Raw genomic sequence first — 15,167 nt, 5'->3', positions numbered from 1 at the left:
ACAGGCTCTTGTACAAAGCCATTGATGCTAATGCAGAGAACAGAGGACCCATCTATAACTACCGTGTAGAGATTTCCATCTTCTTCATCATCTACATCATCATCATCGCCTTCTTCATGATGAACATTTTTGTGGGTTTTGTCATCATCACCTTCCGTGAACAAGGAGAGGCTGAGTTTAAAAACTGCGAACTAAACAAAAATCAGGTTAGTCTGAATTCAAGACCATCTCATTGGATAATAAATAGGTGATTCTAGGTCATATTTCTTTTGATTTTTTTTTTGGTCTCATGGTATGTCTCTTTTTCTCACAGCGACAATGTGTGTATTACGCATTGAAAGCTCAGCCAATAAAGATTTACATACCCAAAAACCCCTCTCAACTCAAGTTTTGGAAGATCATCAATTCCTCTCAGTTTGAGTACATCATGTTTGTGCTCATTCTGCTCAACACGCTCACACTGGCTGTACAGGTACAAACACACACACGTTTACTTAGTACTTACTAAATGGAGTTATTCCATAGACTTAAATTTTTTTATATATATACAGCCTGTACTGTAAATACATACCATCCCTTGTGAATAAGAAGTGTGCTTAACTGTATTGAATGTCCACTTGAAGTGTACTTTCAATCTTAACTGTATATATATATATATATATATATATATATATATATATATATATATATATATATATACATACATATATAAACTTTACAAGCAAAAAATATAATATTAATGAAATAAAAGGCCATGACTGTTTCTTAACACTTAAGAACACATAAAAAAGTGAATTTTGTAATGTCGAAAGAAATTTTACTTTAAAGTTTTACTTTAAATCATTGTTTTAATATTCTTTTTGTCGTCCTTAAAAGAAGTATACTTGTGATGTGTTGACTAACATACTAAAGCACATGTATCTGTAATGTGTTAATCAATATTACATTTAAATTTGATATATTTTTAATTGTACTAAATTGCAACTCCATTATTTTAGATGTATAATTACAAATATATTTCAATACATGACATACAAGGTTCAAGTATTCATAGCGCTTCACTTTTTCCACATTTTGTTATGTTACAGCCTTATTCCAAAAGGGATTAAATTCATTATTTTCCTCAAAATTCTACAAACAATACCCCATAATGACAACGTGAAAGAAGTTTGTTTGAAATCTTTGCAAATTTATAAAAAAAAAAAAAAAAAATCACATGTACGTAAGTATTCACAGCCTTTGCTCAATACTTTGTTGAAGCACCTTTGGCACCAATTACAGCGGTGCCCATCACCTGGCCAATACCATCCCTATAGTGAAGCAGACATGACACTTGCTATTCAGGCCAAAGAGTTCAATCTTTGTTTCATCAGACCAAAGAATTTTGTTTCTCATGGTCTGAGAGTCCTGCAGGTGGGCTGTCATGTGCCTTTTTACTGAGGAGTAGCTTCTGTCTGGCCACTCTACCATACAGGCCTGATTGGTGGAGTGCTGCAGAGATGGTTGTTCTTCTGGAAGGTTCTCCTCTCACCACAGAGATACGCTATAGCTCTGTCTGAGTGACCATCGGGTTCTTGGTCACCTCCCTGACTAAAGCCCTTCTCCCCTGATCGCTCAGTTTGGCCGGGCGACCTGCTCTAGGAAGACTCCTGGTGGTTCCATACTTCTTCCATATATGATGTGCCACTGTGCTCATTGGGACCTTCAGTGCTGCAGAAATTTTTCTGTACCCTTCCCCAGATCTGTGCCTCGATACAATCCTGTCTCGGAGGTCTACAGACAATTCCTTGGACATCATGGCTTGGTTTGTGCTCTGACATGCACTGTTAGCTGTGGGACCTTATATAGACAGGTGTGTGCCTTACCAAATCATGTCCACTCAAAAGGATGCACTTGTGCTCAATTTTGAGTGTCATGGCAAAGGCTGTGAATATTTATGTACATATAATTTTTTTGTTTTTTATTTTTAATAAATTTGCAAAGATTTCAAACAAACTTCTTTCACGTTGTCATTATGGGGTATTGTTTGTAGAATTTTGAGGAAAATAATTAATTTAATCCCTTTTGGAATAAGACTGTAACATAACAAAATGTGGAAAAAGTGAAGCGCTCTGAATACTTTCCGGATGCACTGTACATTTGACAGTGCACTTTACCCATATTTCAAAGACAATAGTGGTAATTATGAAATTATATATAAAGATGTACTTAAATCCTACTTGAGTTAGTCAAAAAAGCACTCTAAATTAAACCTTGCATTTAATATAAAATTAAACTATAATACATTTTATTATACATTTATTCACATTTTTATGGTGACCTTAGTAACACTGAAATGTTTCAAGCTGAAATGCTGCATATTTGTATTATGAGAAATGGAAAAACTAATTGATCCTACATTGTACCTTATTTCAGTGTAAAGTTCCTTTGGAAAGGTTCTGCATAAAAATGCAGCCAATCACATGTAGTCTAGTCCACTAATGATATTACATCACTGTGACCCCACAGCACTATGAGCAGTCCAAACTCTTCAACTTTGTTATGGACATCCTGAACATGATCTTCACTACGCTCTTTACTGTTGAGATGATCATCAAACTTCTGGCTCTGAGACCTTACGTGAGACTTGCTGGACACTTTCTTTCCTCTGTCACTTTTCATTTTGCTCCAATGGTTTGATAACACGTCTGTATGTGTTAGTGCCTTTACGTTTGTGCTTTTTCCTCTGTTTCTTTGCTCTCTCTCTCTCTCTGTTTCGGATTATACAGCACTATTTTATAGATGCTTGGAACTCCTTTGATGCACTTATAGTGGTGGGCAGTTTGGTGGACATCATGATTGCAGAGTTCAGTGTATGTAACTATGATTTTAAAACTATATCTGATCTGAGGGATTCCCATGCATGTGAACTTTTGTTGTGACGATGATTAAGTACTATACCATTTGTTATCTTAGACACATACTCACTTATCAATTTCTATCATGTCACATCTTATGTTTCCTGCTCCCCTGTGTGCGTTTGGAATGTCCTGTTACTGGTTCAGGGTGGAGGCGGCCATGGTGAGGTAAGAATATGCCAGTCACTTTATGAATCATCTAAATAAGTATTCATATCTTGCTAGCTTTATATTTATTGTTCATCAACAGAAAATATATACTATAAATTGTACATTTAAAATTCATAATAAAACCTTAATTGTGATCAATAAGAATTTGCTGCCAACTTGCTTCCGTTATTTTTAATTAACAAACTCCCAACTCAGAAAATAACTCCCTCTGTTAATTAAATGGGGCCATGAACTGCATTATTTTATTATTTTATAATGTTTCCTGGGGTGCACTTATAATGTTAGTATGATTTTTACATCAAAAATTTTTCCTACCCTGATTTTAGCCCTCTGATTTGAACGCTCTGTTTTAAGGGGTGTTTCTGCTGTGAGACTTCAGTGTAAATGCCCACTGCTGTGATTGGCTAAAATCTTTGCATATGAAAATAACTAAGTATTATATGTACTGTAAGTATTATAAGTATTATATGTAATTATATAACTCTCAAAAACTTTTAGCACATTTTTACTATTACAGTTCTCAAGGTTTACTAATTGTGAAAAGTGTTGATTATAGCATTATATTGAGATTGTGGCATGCAAGGTTGCAGTGATGAGCATGTAGCTGATCACAATAGTGACACAGTAAAATCTTTTTTACTTACACAAGTGTGGTGCGCTGTTCCTGTCAAATCCAATATAGAAGGCACAGCATAGTTTTTTTAACTTCAGGCTCTCTGCAAATCCAGTGCAAATCCAGTGCTACAGTGGTAACAATGTAGAAGTATGCGTTGATCTTCTTCTGCACAGGCTTACTTTCACCTATCTATGACATAATAAATAGGCACATTCCACTACCAGTCCTATTCTGGGCTTGGTTTAAATAAAAGCAGTTTTTGTACTAACAAGGAAGCTTTCAATTCTGAAACCTACAGTATATTCTTGTAGTATGATGACCTGTTATATGTCAAAATCTCAAGGAAAATTTGTTTTCTCAATTCATGACCCCTTTAAGACACTGTGGTGTTGCTTATGCACATTCATCTTTTAAAAATATGATCTTTCCGACATGACTAACACAAGTTCATGGTGCTGTTATGGTGACATTGTATAGAAATTTGCATAAAGAAACTTTGGTCTTGGTTCATGTGGTGACACATAGATTTAATTTAACCATTTGATTGTCTTTGGAGATACATTTTTCTTGACCATTTCCCAGTTTTCCACATTTTCGACAAAAAAACAACAAAACCTGCATTATATTTTGACTGCTTCACAAAAAAATCATGTTGAAATGTGCCACTGACATGATCAAGGACCTTGTTAACTGGACTTTTTGATATTATACATTAATGTTTTGTATGTCCTTCTCTTTCTCCACTTCAAAAGGGGAAAGATGGGGAGAGCGCCAAAGTGTCCATCACTTTTTTCCGTCTTTTCCGAGTTATGCGACTAGTCAAGCTGCTCAGTAAAGGTGAAGGCATTCGAACCCTCCTTTGGACCTTCATTAAATCTCTACAGGTGAGAAATTTAGAAAACAAACAAGCTTACTAGACTCCCTCATTCTCAAATCCCTTATTTGTATCATGTCTCTCTGCTTACCTTCAGGCACTGCCATATGTCGGCCTACTCATTGCGATGATCTTTTTCATCTATGGTGTGATTGGAATGCAGGTGGGTTCATCTTAATACGATGTCCTCTGTACAATGTACTGTCCTCTCCCTCTACTCATTTGAGAAACGTTCCAGATTGGGAAGTTTAAACTTTCTTTGCTGTGGTTCCAGACATTTGGGAAGATAGCTATAGACGACAACACTGAGCTCAGTCGGAACAACAATTTCCAAACCTTTTTCATGGCTGTACTGCTGCTTTTCAGGTAGGAATACAGCGACCTTAGCCATCTGGTTGATATTTGAATTGAGATTGGATAATGATCTGCTTTTTTTGTCTGGTTAGTAAATGGTTTGAAGTAAAGGTTTGTTGCGTGTCTTCAAACCCAGATGTGCAACGGGTGAACAGTGGCAGCAGATCATGCTTGCAGCACTGCCAGGGCGTCGGTGTGACCCAGAGTCTGACATTGAGCCAGGGGAGGAGTACAGCTGCGGAAGCAACCTGGCGTACCTCTATTTCATCAGTTTCTTTGCACTCTGTGCCTTCCTGGTAAGGGATAAAACATCAACAACATTGTCTCCTAAACGTTTTGCTTTCCCCCCAGAAACTTTTCCATTTGCGTGCATGTTTGTCTGGAGCTGGTGTGCTGTTGGCGACTAACAATGAAATCTTGCTTGTATACTTGTGTATTGTATGTTCATTTTTTGTTTTTCCCTGTCGTTCGTCCATCATCTTTGCTTTATTTCTTCCGAAGCATTATTTTGCTTCACTTCAGCTTTGATAAAGAGACATCCACTCTTGCATTGCATGAGCAATGAAGGGAAGGGTGTGTGCAGGGTTGCCAGGTTTTCACAACGAAACCCACTCAATTACTACTCAAAACTAGCTCAATTGCGTTTCAGGGGGGCTCCCCCGATAAAAAATGCGTTCCGGGGGGAAAAATCCACGATTTGGTGGGGCTCCCTTAGTAAAATTCGCATTCCAGAGGCTAAATATCATGTTATGTGGAGTCGCTTCAACCCACGGCAACAATGTAGCCCAATTCTTGGCAACACTGGGTGTGTGTTTATTTGGGTTGATTTCAAATATCAGCAGTGTTTCTTAGAAATTTAATTTGCAAAAGTTTTGCACTCTCTTGCTGACTGGTGATTGAAATAATATGAAGTGGGAGGAAAAACTTCAATGCTTTTTCTAGCAAATGCAATGTTTTTCGGGGAAATAGAATACTTTTGTGAGCAAACATAAAGTTTCTCAGGGAACTATATAACTTTCAAAATCCATCTCTGAAAATAATAAACAAATTTGTTTATTGATTAATCTGCATTTTCTCAGATCATTAACTTGTTCATCGCTGTCATCATGGATAACTTTGAGTATCTGACCAGAGACTGGACTGTGCTAGGCACTCATCACCTCGATGAGTTTAAACGAGTCTGGTCAGATTACGACCCAGAAGCCACGTAAGTGATTTCACACATCCACATACATTGTGTCTGTTTTTATGAGAGCATAACTAAATCCCACAGTCTTAAATAAGTATGTAAATTACATTTATAAATACTATTGCATCTCTTTGCACCAGGGGAAGGATTAAACATCTAGATGTAGTCACCATGTTGCGCAGAATTCAGCCTCCGCTGGGCTTTGGAAAACTCTGTCCACATCGAGTAGCATGTAGGGTAAGGACATTTGGATTTGTACTTTAACTGGTGAACAATACTTACATTTTAGCAGGAACCCAAGCCTCCAGGCTTCAAAAATCATTCTAATATGCTGATTTGGTGCTCAAAAAACCTTTATTATTATTATCAGTGTTGAAAACAGTTGTGCTGTTTAATATTTTTGTGGAAAGCATGATACATTTTGCTTTCTGGGTTCTTTGATGAATAGAAAGTTTAAAAGAACAGCATTTATTTGAAACAGAAATCTTTTGTGACAATATAAAAGTCTTCTTGATTAATTTAATACATCCTTGCTTAATAAAACAATTAATTTTTAAAACCCCAAATATTGAACTGTAGTATATGTAGAGACCAAATTATCATAGAGACTTGTGAGGCCCAGTAAACAACCGCCTAGCAACCACCCAGAACACAACTTAGCAGTGTCCTGGCAACCATTCATATCTACACTTTTCTGTTTCTCTCTGCCCATCTCTCTCTTTCTCTTTGGCAGAGACTGGTTGCTATGAATGTCCCTCTCCATCCTGATGGCACTGTGTCCTTCAATGCCACCCTGTTTGCTCTTGTTAGAACTTCACTCAAGATTAAAACAGATGGTGAACTTCTGCACATACACACAAACTCACTAACATACAGTACAATACACTTACTTCTGTCAATTCTAACATGTACAAGTGAGAACGTTAGTAATTGCTTCCATAAATTAAACTTTTCTGTGGAAAAGTATGATACTTGTAGGATTTAAATACTATGTTGTATGATTTTTGACAAACACTACAGCAAAAATGAAGCCTTTATCTATGCTAAATACAGTAATACAGTACCTTTCCGTTCAACACAGGCCCCATTGACCAGCAGAACGAGGAGCTGAGAGCTATCATTAAAAAGATCTGGAAACGCACCAAACCCAAACTCCTGGATGAAGTTATACCTCCCCCTGCAGGTATAATATCTTCTTATAGGCTTTACATGTTTAATGTGGACAGCCATCACCATATATACATCTTTTCTCCCTCCTTTTTTGTCTTTTTAAAAATCCATCTCTCTACGTTTCAGGGAATGAGGTAACTGCAGGAAAGTTCTATGCCAGCTTCCTGATTCAGGACTACTTTAAAAAGTTTCGTAAGCGAAAGGAGAAAGAGAGGAAGAAGAAAGGCAAGGACAAGTCAGCCTCTCTCCAGGTAATGAATTATGACAGTTGTCTGAGTATGTGTGTGTGTGTGTGGTCTTTTCTTGACTTTTCATTTTTCAGTGACATCATGTCTAGTCCACACAGGATAAAAGGCCGTTTATGTGCAGGAAATAGGGAGTCGTAGAATTAGAACTATTTCTGAGCATAAACAACATATTAAAGCAAGAAAATAACAGTTAACTTAATTTGCTCAAATGGACACATTCAAATAACTTAAAGCTGAATTGGGAAGCATCAAGTGAATCTTTTTTCTTCACTGTAACTCATGTTATGTTGTTGTGCATGTCATTTCAGACGACCTCTTTAATACATGGAGTATTTTTTAAAGTAACAACAATCAATTAATGGAAATTTCTAAGGCCTTATTTTCATTTTCATTTTCATTTTTTATAAATTATCAACATGATCAAAAGTTTGCTGTTGTACCTGTTGTACACAATCTACAACATGCCTTCTGTTTTCTGATTGTTTATGCTTTTTAGTAAGTAAAATGTCTTTTAATATTATTCTAAAAAAGTCCACCTTCAAGTTGTGGTACACATTTTTTTTTTTCTGTAAATATTTGACTGAATTTTATCAAGTAAGCATTAAAATATCATATTTTTAGTAATATTTCAAGATGAACACTTAAATAAAGCAGCTTAGGTTTACTTGATATAACATAACATTTACTTGATATAACATAACATAACAGGCTATTGAGAAAGTTTTAAATATCTCTGAATGACCATTGTATTGCATTGCATTATATTTTTGCTCCCAACAATTAGAAATACAGAGCTTTGATCATAAAACTAAGAATTTAAACAGTCTTACTAAGTCATATTGTGGGTGATATAGAGTGAGAACTAATATTATTATCTATGTATTTTTTACAAGTAGTCTGCTATACTCTTATATCTCATTGATTTACTCCACAAGCTAATGGAATTTCATCTTACTTTTTGCCATATAAATATAAGCTACCAAATTCCATATTTTTGGTCAGTTTGAGCCTTTTTCCCTCCTTGAGTATGAGCTCCATATTCTCATACTACATTTTTGCAGCATTCTGTGCAACCCTAGTGCAGGTAGATTAATTTTTTTAGCATCACTGGATTTGACATGACTCTCATCTTGTGTGGTCCAGGCTGGGTTACGCACACTACAGGATTTGGCCCCAGAGATGCGTCTGGCTATGGCGATGGAGGATGAGGAAGGGCTGGAGGGGGAGATGATGGAAGAAGATGAGTTCTTCAGGGTGAGAACACTTGGGAATAGTTTATTGAGTGTGCTTTAAACTAACCGACAGCATGCCAGATCAATAAACCTGTCAATAAACCTTAACCTAAAGTGCCCCAATTATGATATTTTAAAGGTTCCTAATTTTGTTTCAGAGGTCTCCTACAATTGGTTTCCATGCATCCAAGTTCAAACAACACATATATTTTCTCATAACATACATTGCAATAACAATGGCGTCGGTTTTACTGCATAGAAAAGAGCAAAAACAGTGTTTTCTCGACATGTCGACAACACAAACCAAATTCTTCCAGGCCTCGGCTACAACTAATGTATAAAGGCAGGTCATAGTAGATGTTTTTCGTGGGCAGCCAATGTGTTACAATCCTGCATAGGTTTGTGCAGAAAGTAAGACTGGAATTGCTAATGACTCATTTCAAGCAGTTCAAAATTGGTTCCTTCTTTTGAAGGACAATAACTCCATTTATTTATCGTAAATAAATTTCGTAAATAAAATATCGTAATTTTAATTTCACTAATTAATATTAACACTATTAAAAATGTCCACCTTGTTTGAGGTGTACCATAAACCTTACATGATAACATTTTTGTAGTAGGCCTACGTATGTAACTGTCCATCATTTATTTATTTGCCAAATGACGGTAATTTTCTTCAAATCTGCCAGTTGTGGAGGTTTTGGGGTAAGCGGATCCACAGCAGCTTTGGCGCCTACGCTCTGTTGTTATGTATCGCATTCTCATTGGTTTGCTGTCATATGGTGGACTTCATGCGCGGGGAAAGCTGTCCTCGAATCACTCACCCAAGCGAAAAAATGCTGTTGCTGCCAGATCTCGATCAACGAAAATCACATTGTATTTGATACAAAACTAACTAAACTATTAAAGACAGACCTACCATAAGTAGACCTACTGTAAATATCCAAGATTAATTGATTGTCTATGCATTTGTTAAAGTTATCAATTTGCATTATTTCAAAGAACACTAAAGATTAAATAATAATAAAGATTTTATTTATTATACTTATATTTATTATAATTATAATTTTACTTTTAAAGTTGTTTGATTTTAGCCTATTTATAATAGGCTGCTAATATTTATTATATTATACTTATTTTTAATTCTTAATTTAAAAAAGCATACATTTAAATTGACTACTACCATGGTGTTTCTAATTTGTCGTCTCTGATTAATATCTGATGCTGTGTTCGAAATCGCCCCTATAACCTCATTCACTATTCCCTACTTTACCCCACTAATATAGTCCACTTGAGGGAGTGAATGAAAGTGAGAGTGAATTTGGACAGTAAGTGTGCTGGAAGGGCTGCCACTTTTATATAGTTTGTGCTTGCTGTTTAATAATCATTTGAAACTTAACAAACTGGCAGCTCCAGCAGTAAGAAAAAAATATTTATCTTGAACTCTGCCATGGAAACTACGTATAAACTTTAATTAAACAATTTACTGATCACTTAAAAAGGAATTTATACCTGTATGATATTACGCTGTAGCCACATTGGACCATTGTGGTTTGGAAAATGGATGGATGAATGATTTGGGCGCCATCTTCTGGTGAAATGCGGGAACTCATTTGGCATGCGACTCTCACAGTGCATTATGGGTATTCTCTAGCCGTTAAGCATACATCAGTTGTACGCTCGTTGTACAACAACAAGCACAATTACAAAAATACAGCATTTTTTGCAAACGCCCCTTACTATAGTAAGTACAATTTGTTAGTTAATATCGCTCAGTGCTTAATTGTATAATTATACTGTAACAAGGACACTTAAAATAAAATGTATTACAACTGTATTAGTTAAAACTGTGATTTTAAGGTGTCCATATGCATTATAAAACTATATAGAGACAAGTCTCACTGCAACTACAGTTAATTCTGTTTCCCTTGACATCTACAGAGTGACAGTGTCTTCAGTGATGCTCCTCCCACACCAGTTATGTCCACCCCCAGAAGCACCCCTATGCCCCCCCATCTGGACGAGACCACAGTGAGCATTGAGCGTCCTCCTAGAATACGCAATGGGAGCTTAATGCTGGAGGAGGCCCTGGTGGACTCCCGTCCGGCATCTGCCCTATCCGAAAACGAAGTGATAGCTGATCAGCCTCAGAGGTTGTCTCCCCTGCCCAGCAGGTGGTCCTCAAGTCACAGCAAACTCACCCCACTCTGGATACTGAATACCACCCCAAGGCAAGCAGCACACTAAGATAAGAGACAAAAGAATAGAATTATACCTGTATAATTAGAAGCTACTCTTCTGAATGTAGAGAACTCTAATGGCTTGATCTGGAGTCTCAGTACCTGAAAGCTGTTTTGAGGGATTTTGACTGAAGGATGGGGTATTTGGTCCGATTTTAGTCCAAGACAAAACTTAATGTTTTAATCTGTTGTAAAGGGCCTGTAATTTGATAATTGTCAGTTCACAAATCGCTTTACAGCTTTGAGATGATGCAAAAACACATTTTCTTTGCAATTTAACATTATAGAAACTGAAAATACGCCAAGTAATTTTGGGGAGTTGCAATGCTTGCCAAGCTTGATAGACATGCCGTGTAGATCTCATACTCTTTAGTGTATTCTAAAATGGGAGTATGGCTGGTATTTTCAACCTTTACATACCCAGCGATCTCTCAGTCAAACCCAGTATAACCGTCAATTTTCTCAGGAACAATTTATAGTATCTTTCATCAAAAACTTTAACCACCATTAAAACATTCTATAATACTTTCTTTCAGTTATTACTATTAGCAAATTAGTATTTTGAAACATCATGACCCCCTGGAGTAACAGGTTACAATTTAACGAGATTAAAAAATTAAAATCCCTGACGACTAACCCTATTGTAACAGTCTACTAACAGTCTACTAATACTCTACAACTACACGCAACTAACTATCACTTTAAGGCACATTCACACCAAGAGCAAAGTGACAATAAAACTATGTAGTCATTCTCATGGTATAGCATAATGTAAGTAGAACACATTCCAAATTTGTCATTAACTGCTTTGTTTAGCTGCTTGTTGCTGCTGTAGCTTTTTAATGTTTCCTTTAACTCAGACTTAAAGACTCAGCTCTGAATATATCTAGAGTGCCAGTACTGGACACATGGCTCAGTAGTCTTTTTCATATCAAAATATGTGGTGAAAATTCACACTCTGTGTTAATATGCTTTTAGGCAGTACATTGTAACATTTACTGTCAAAGTAGTTTGCATCTTCTTGTCTTAAGGCTGGAATACACTACACAACTTTCACTAGGATTTTTGCCCTGATTTGCAGGGTGCTGCAATGCTAGGTGCTGAAAGTCAGTCAGTCTGCAGATTTTGCAGAAAAACACAGTGTATGATGGGCACAGACTCTGATTTCTTTTAGCTTCAAACTCTGATTCCATCCAGTCGGAAGATATCACATATGTTTGATATTTTCAGCTGATTTTAGAATACATGTTGTTTTAATTTGTTGTGCATCTCCTAGCAAGGTCATTTCTGCATGAGTTTGTTGTGTTTTTAATGACTTGAAAGTCTGGTAATGGTGATCCTCAGTCATTTAGTCCAGTGTTTCCCAACCCTGTTCCTGGAGGCACACCAACAGTGCACATTTTGGATGTCTCCCTTATCTGAATTATTGATGTGCCTTCGGGAACAGGGTTGGGAACCACTGGTTTAGTGTATGATGACCAGTTTACCTCATAAATTCCCCCTGTAGTCAATTTTATCCCTTAAAACTAATCTTTGATCACCAAAATGACATATTTAAACATTTTTTCCTGTGAAAAAAACTTTTCTTCTTGCCTTAAAGGTGCCCTCGAATGAAAAATTGAATTTATTTTGGCATAGTTAAATAACAAGAGTTCAGTACATGGAAATGACATACAGTGAGTCTAAAACTCCATTGTTTCCTCGTTCTTATATAAATCTCATTTGTTTAAAAGACCTCGGAAGAACAGGCGAATCTCAACATAACACCGACTGTTACGTAACAGTTGGGGTGTACGCCCCAATATTTGCATATGCCAGCCCATGTTCCCAACATTATGAAAGGCATTAGATAAGGGCAGCCAGTAACGTCTGGATGTGCACAGCTGAATCAACAGACTAGGTAAGCAAGCAAGAACAATAGCGAAAAATGGCAGATGGATATCATGATATTTTTAGTGATATTTGTAAATTGTCTTTCTAAATGTTTCATTAGCATGTTGCTAATGTACTGTTAAATGTGGTTAAAGTTACCATCGTTTCTTACTGTATTCACGGAGACAAGAGCCGTCACTATTTTCATTTTTAAACACTTGCAGTCCGTATAATTCATAAACACAACTTCATTCTTTATAAATCTCTCCAACAGTGTAGCATTAGCCATTAGCCACGGAGCACAGCCTCAAATTCATTCAGAATCAAATGTAAACAATATAACAGTATACAATACTCACATAATCCGACGCATGCATGACGAACACTTTGTAAAGATCCATTTGAGGGTTTTATTAGCTGTGTAAACTTTGTTTATGCACTGTTCAAGGCAAGCGCGAGCTCCGTGGGCGTGGAGCACGAGAATTAAAGGGCCAGTAGCCCTGAATTGGCTCATTTATAATGATGCCTCAAAATAGGCAGTTAAAAAAATGAATTAAAAAAATCTATTGGGTATTTTGAGCTGAAACTTCACAGACACATTCAGGGGACACCTTAGACTTATAATACATCTTTTTAAAAAAAGTTCTAGGGCACCTTTAAAATAGCTTGAATGTAGCTCTACACCCTTGCCTCATTTAGTATATGCAGATCTATGAATATGCTAATTAGCTCCGCCTCCACTCCACAAGCTCAGAGATCCACTTGGTCTACTTACTGAGGTAAATGGTTGCACAATGGAAATCACTTTTTACAATGTCGGACACATGACGGTAATTAATATGATTAACCTTTTGCTTGACTACATTATCAAACAGATGCTAGTAATGTGTTGCTAATGTTACACAAACCATGTTCCCTTTCGCCATCTGAGTTAGACAGCTGCCTTTTAAAAATCGGTATCCTTAGAAACGCTTTGAACAATTCAGAACGTCAGTGGAGAAAGGCATATAGTTCATCATAACATCCTAATATACTTCAACACCCGCTATATTTTTACATCAACAGAAAAATATACCGGGATAACCTGGCCTCTCTTGAGTTAATGATATGCTAAAGCCCGCTGGCATGTTGATGTGATTGGTTACAAGGTAGCTTGTGATGTCACAAATACCAGCAATTTCCAACTGCGTTTTTGAAACTGTCTTAAGATCACTGCAGTTTTAAACAGAAAATACTCAGTAATGGTGTTAACTTATGAATTTGCAAATGGTTTGTCTTAAAGCATATTAAAAAGTATATGATGTATAGTGTTTTAAAGTATGTTCAGATTTTGTCTCAGATTGAGTTGTGTAGTGTATTCCAGCCTTTAGGGAAACCTTGACTTTGAACATCATTGTGGAATATTATCAGCCATTGTAGCATTGGCTTATTTCAGTTAGCATGAAGAAATGCAGGTAACATGAATGTTCTTCATACTTTCAAAAGGTATTTGTTGAAGGACAACCTCAATTTCAAGGATTTTTTTTATATGATCTTAATGTATTTTTTATTAAACTCTCATATTCAGGACTGATACAACTAGAGCTTGTGGTTATATTCCTTCCCCATCACCGGATGGAGGAATGCAAAATGGGGTAGTCACAGAAGGGGTCGTCGTTCCACAAGGAGATGGAGGACCAGTCACAGGAGGAGCCATGGAAGGAGTCACAAGTGGAGGTGAAGGAGTCACAGGAGGAGGAGTCACAGGAGGAGCAGTCATAGGAGGAGCAGTCACAGGAGGCGCAGTCACAGAAGGAGCAGTCATAGGAGGAGCAGTCACAGGAGGAGCAGTCATAGGAGGAGGAGTTACAGAGATGTCATACCCTGCAGAGCAAGGTGCTGTCAACAAGGAGGACCCTCAGAGTGCTGTCTCACATGATAGGTGAGTAGGAAATGTTTTACTACCCATAATGCACCAAAATAATTCATTGCCCCGATATACTTCAAGCGAAATTTTGAATGAACTGGTGTGACATCATTTCAAACACAATCAGGCCAAAACGAAGTTCATTTGGAGTTCGAAACAGCTTGGCAAAGTGAACTTCCCGGAAAGGTTCGCTCCAGCTGGTAAACGCCTTCAAGCTACCACTGGTCCATTTCGATTACATAATAGATAGGAGCTTCTGGGACTCGGCCTTCTTTGATGTGGAAATATTCTCCGGTTCATTTCTTCTGTTCAGTCCAGAGGTCAGACATCCGCAAGTAAAAGCATGAACACACCGGCGAGCTGCTTTAGAAATTGAAGCTTTAATTCTAATCAAAAGC

At 36.9% G+C, this 15,167-nt stretch overlaps 1 protein-coding gene across 1 annotated transcript in view; it reads left to right on the top strand.

The window, feature by feature from the left end:
• cacna1fa (calcium channel, voltage-dependent, L type, alpha 1F subunit a) overlaps positions 1-15,167 on the top strand; it is a 40,633-nt gene that overhangs the window by 20,093 nt on the left and 5,373 nt on the right. The window contains exons 28-44 of the mRNA XM_048210490.1: positions 5-206; positions 314-472; positions 2,509-2,619; positions 2,769-2,852; positions 3,045-3,065; positions 4,437-4,568; positions 4,656-4,721; positions 4,833-4,924; positions 5,049-5,208; positions 5,992-6,119; positions 6,242-6,338; positions 6,835-6,937; positions 7,183-7,284; positions 7,398-7,522; positions 8,663-8,773; positions 10,693-10,982; positions 14,431-14,784. Of these exons, the coding sequence (XP_048066447.1) occupies positions 5-206; positions 314-472; positions 2,509-2,619; positions 2,769-2,852; positions 3,045-3,065; positions 4,437-4,568; positions 4,656-4,721; positions 4,833-4,924; positions 5,049-5,208; positions 5,992-6,119; positions 6,242-6,338; positions 6,835-6,937; positions 7,183-7,284; positions 7,398-7,522; positions 8,663-8,773; positions 10,693-10,982; positions 14,431-14,784 (2,337 nt within the window). The remainder of the gene's footprint in view (positions 1-4; positions 207-313; positions 473-2,508; positions 2,620-2,768; positions 2,853-3,044; positions 3,066-4,436; positions 4,569-4,655; positions 4,722-4,832; positions 4,925-5,048; positions 5,209-5,991; positions 6,120-6,241; positions 6,339-6,834; positions 6,938-7,182; positions 7,285-7,397; positions 7,523-8,662; positions 8,774-10,692; positions 10,983-14,430; positions 14,785-15,167) is intronic.

Source organism: Megalobrama amblycephala, linkage group LG12 (assembly GCF_018812025.1).
Source record: "Megalobrama amblycephala isolate DHTTF-2021 linkage group LG12, ASM1881202v1, whole genome shotgun sequence".
NCBI classification, from domain to species: domain Eukaryota; kingdom Metazoa; phylum Chordata; class Actinopteri; order Cypriniformes; family Xenocyprididae; genus Megalobrama; species Megalobrama amblycephala.
The sequence above is the reverse complement of the archived record's forward strand: the minus strand, read 5'-3'. Positions and strand labels throughout refer to the sequence as shown.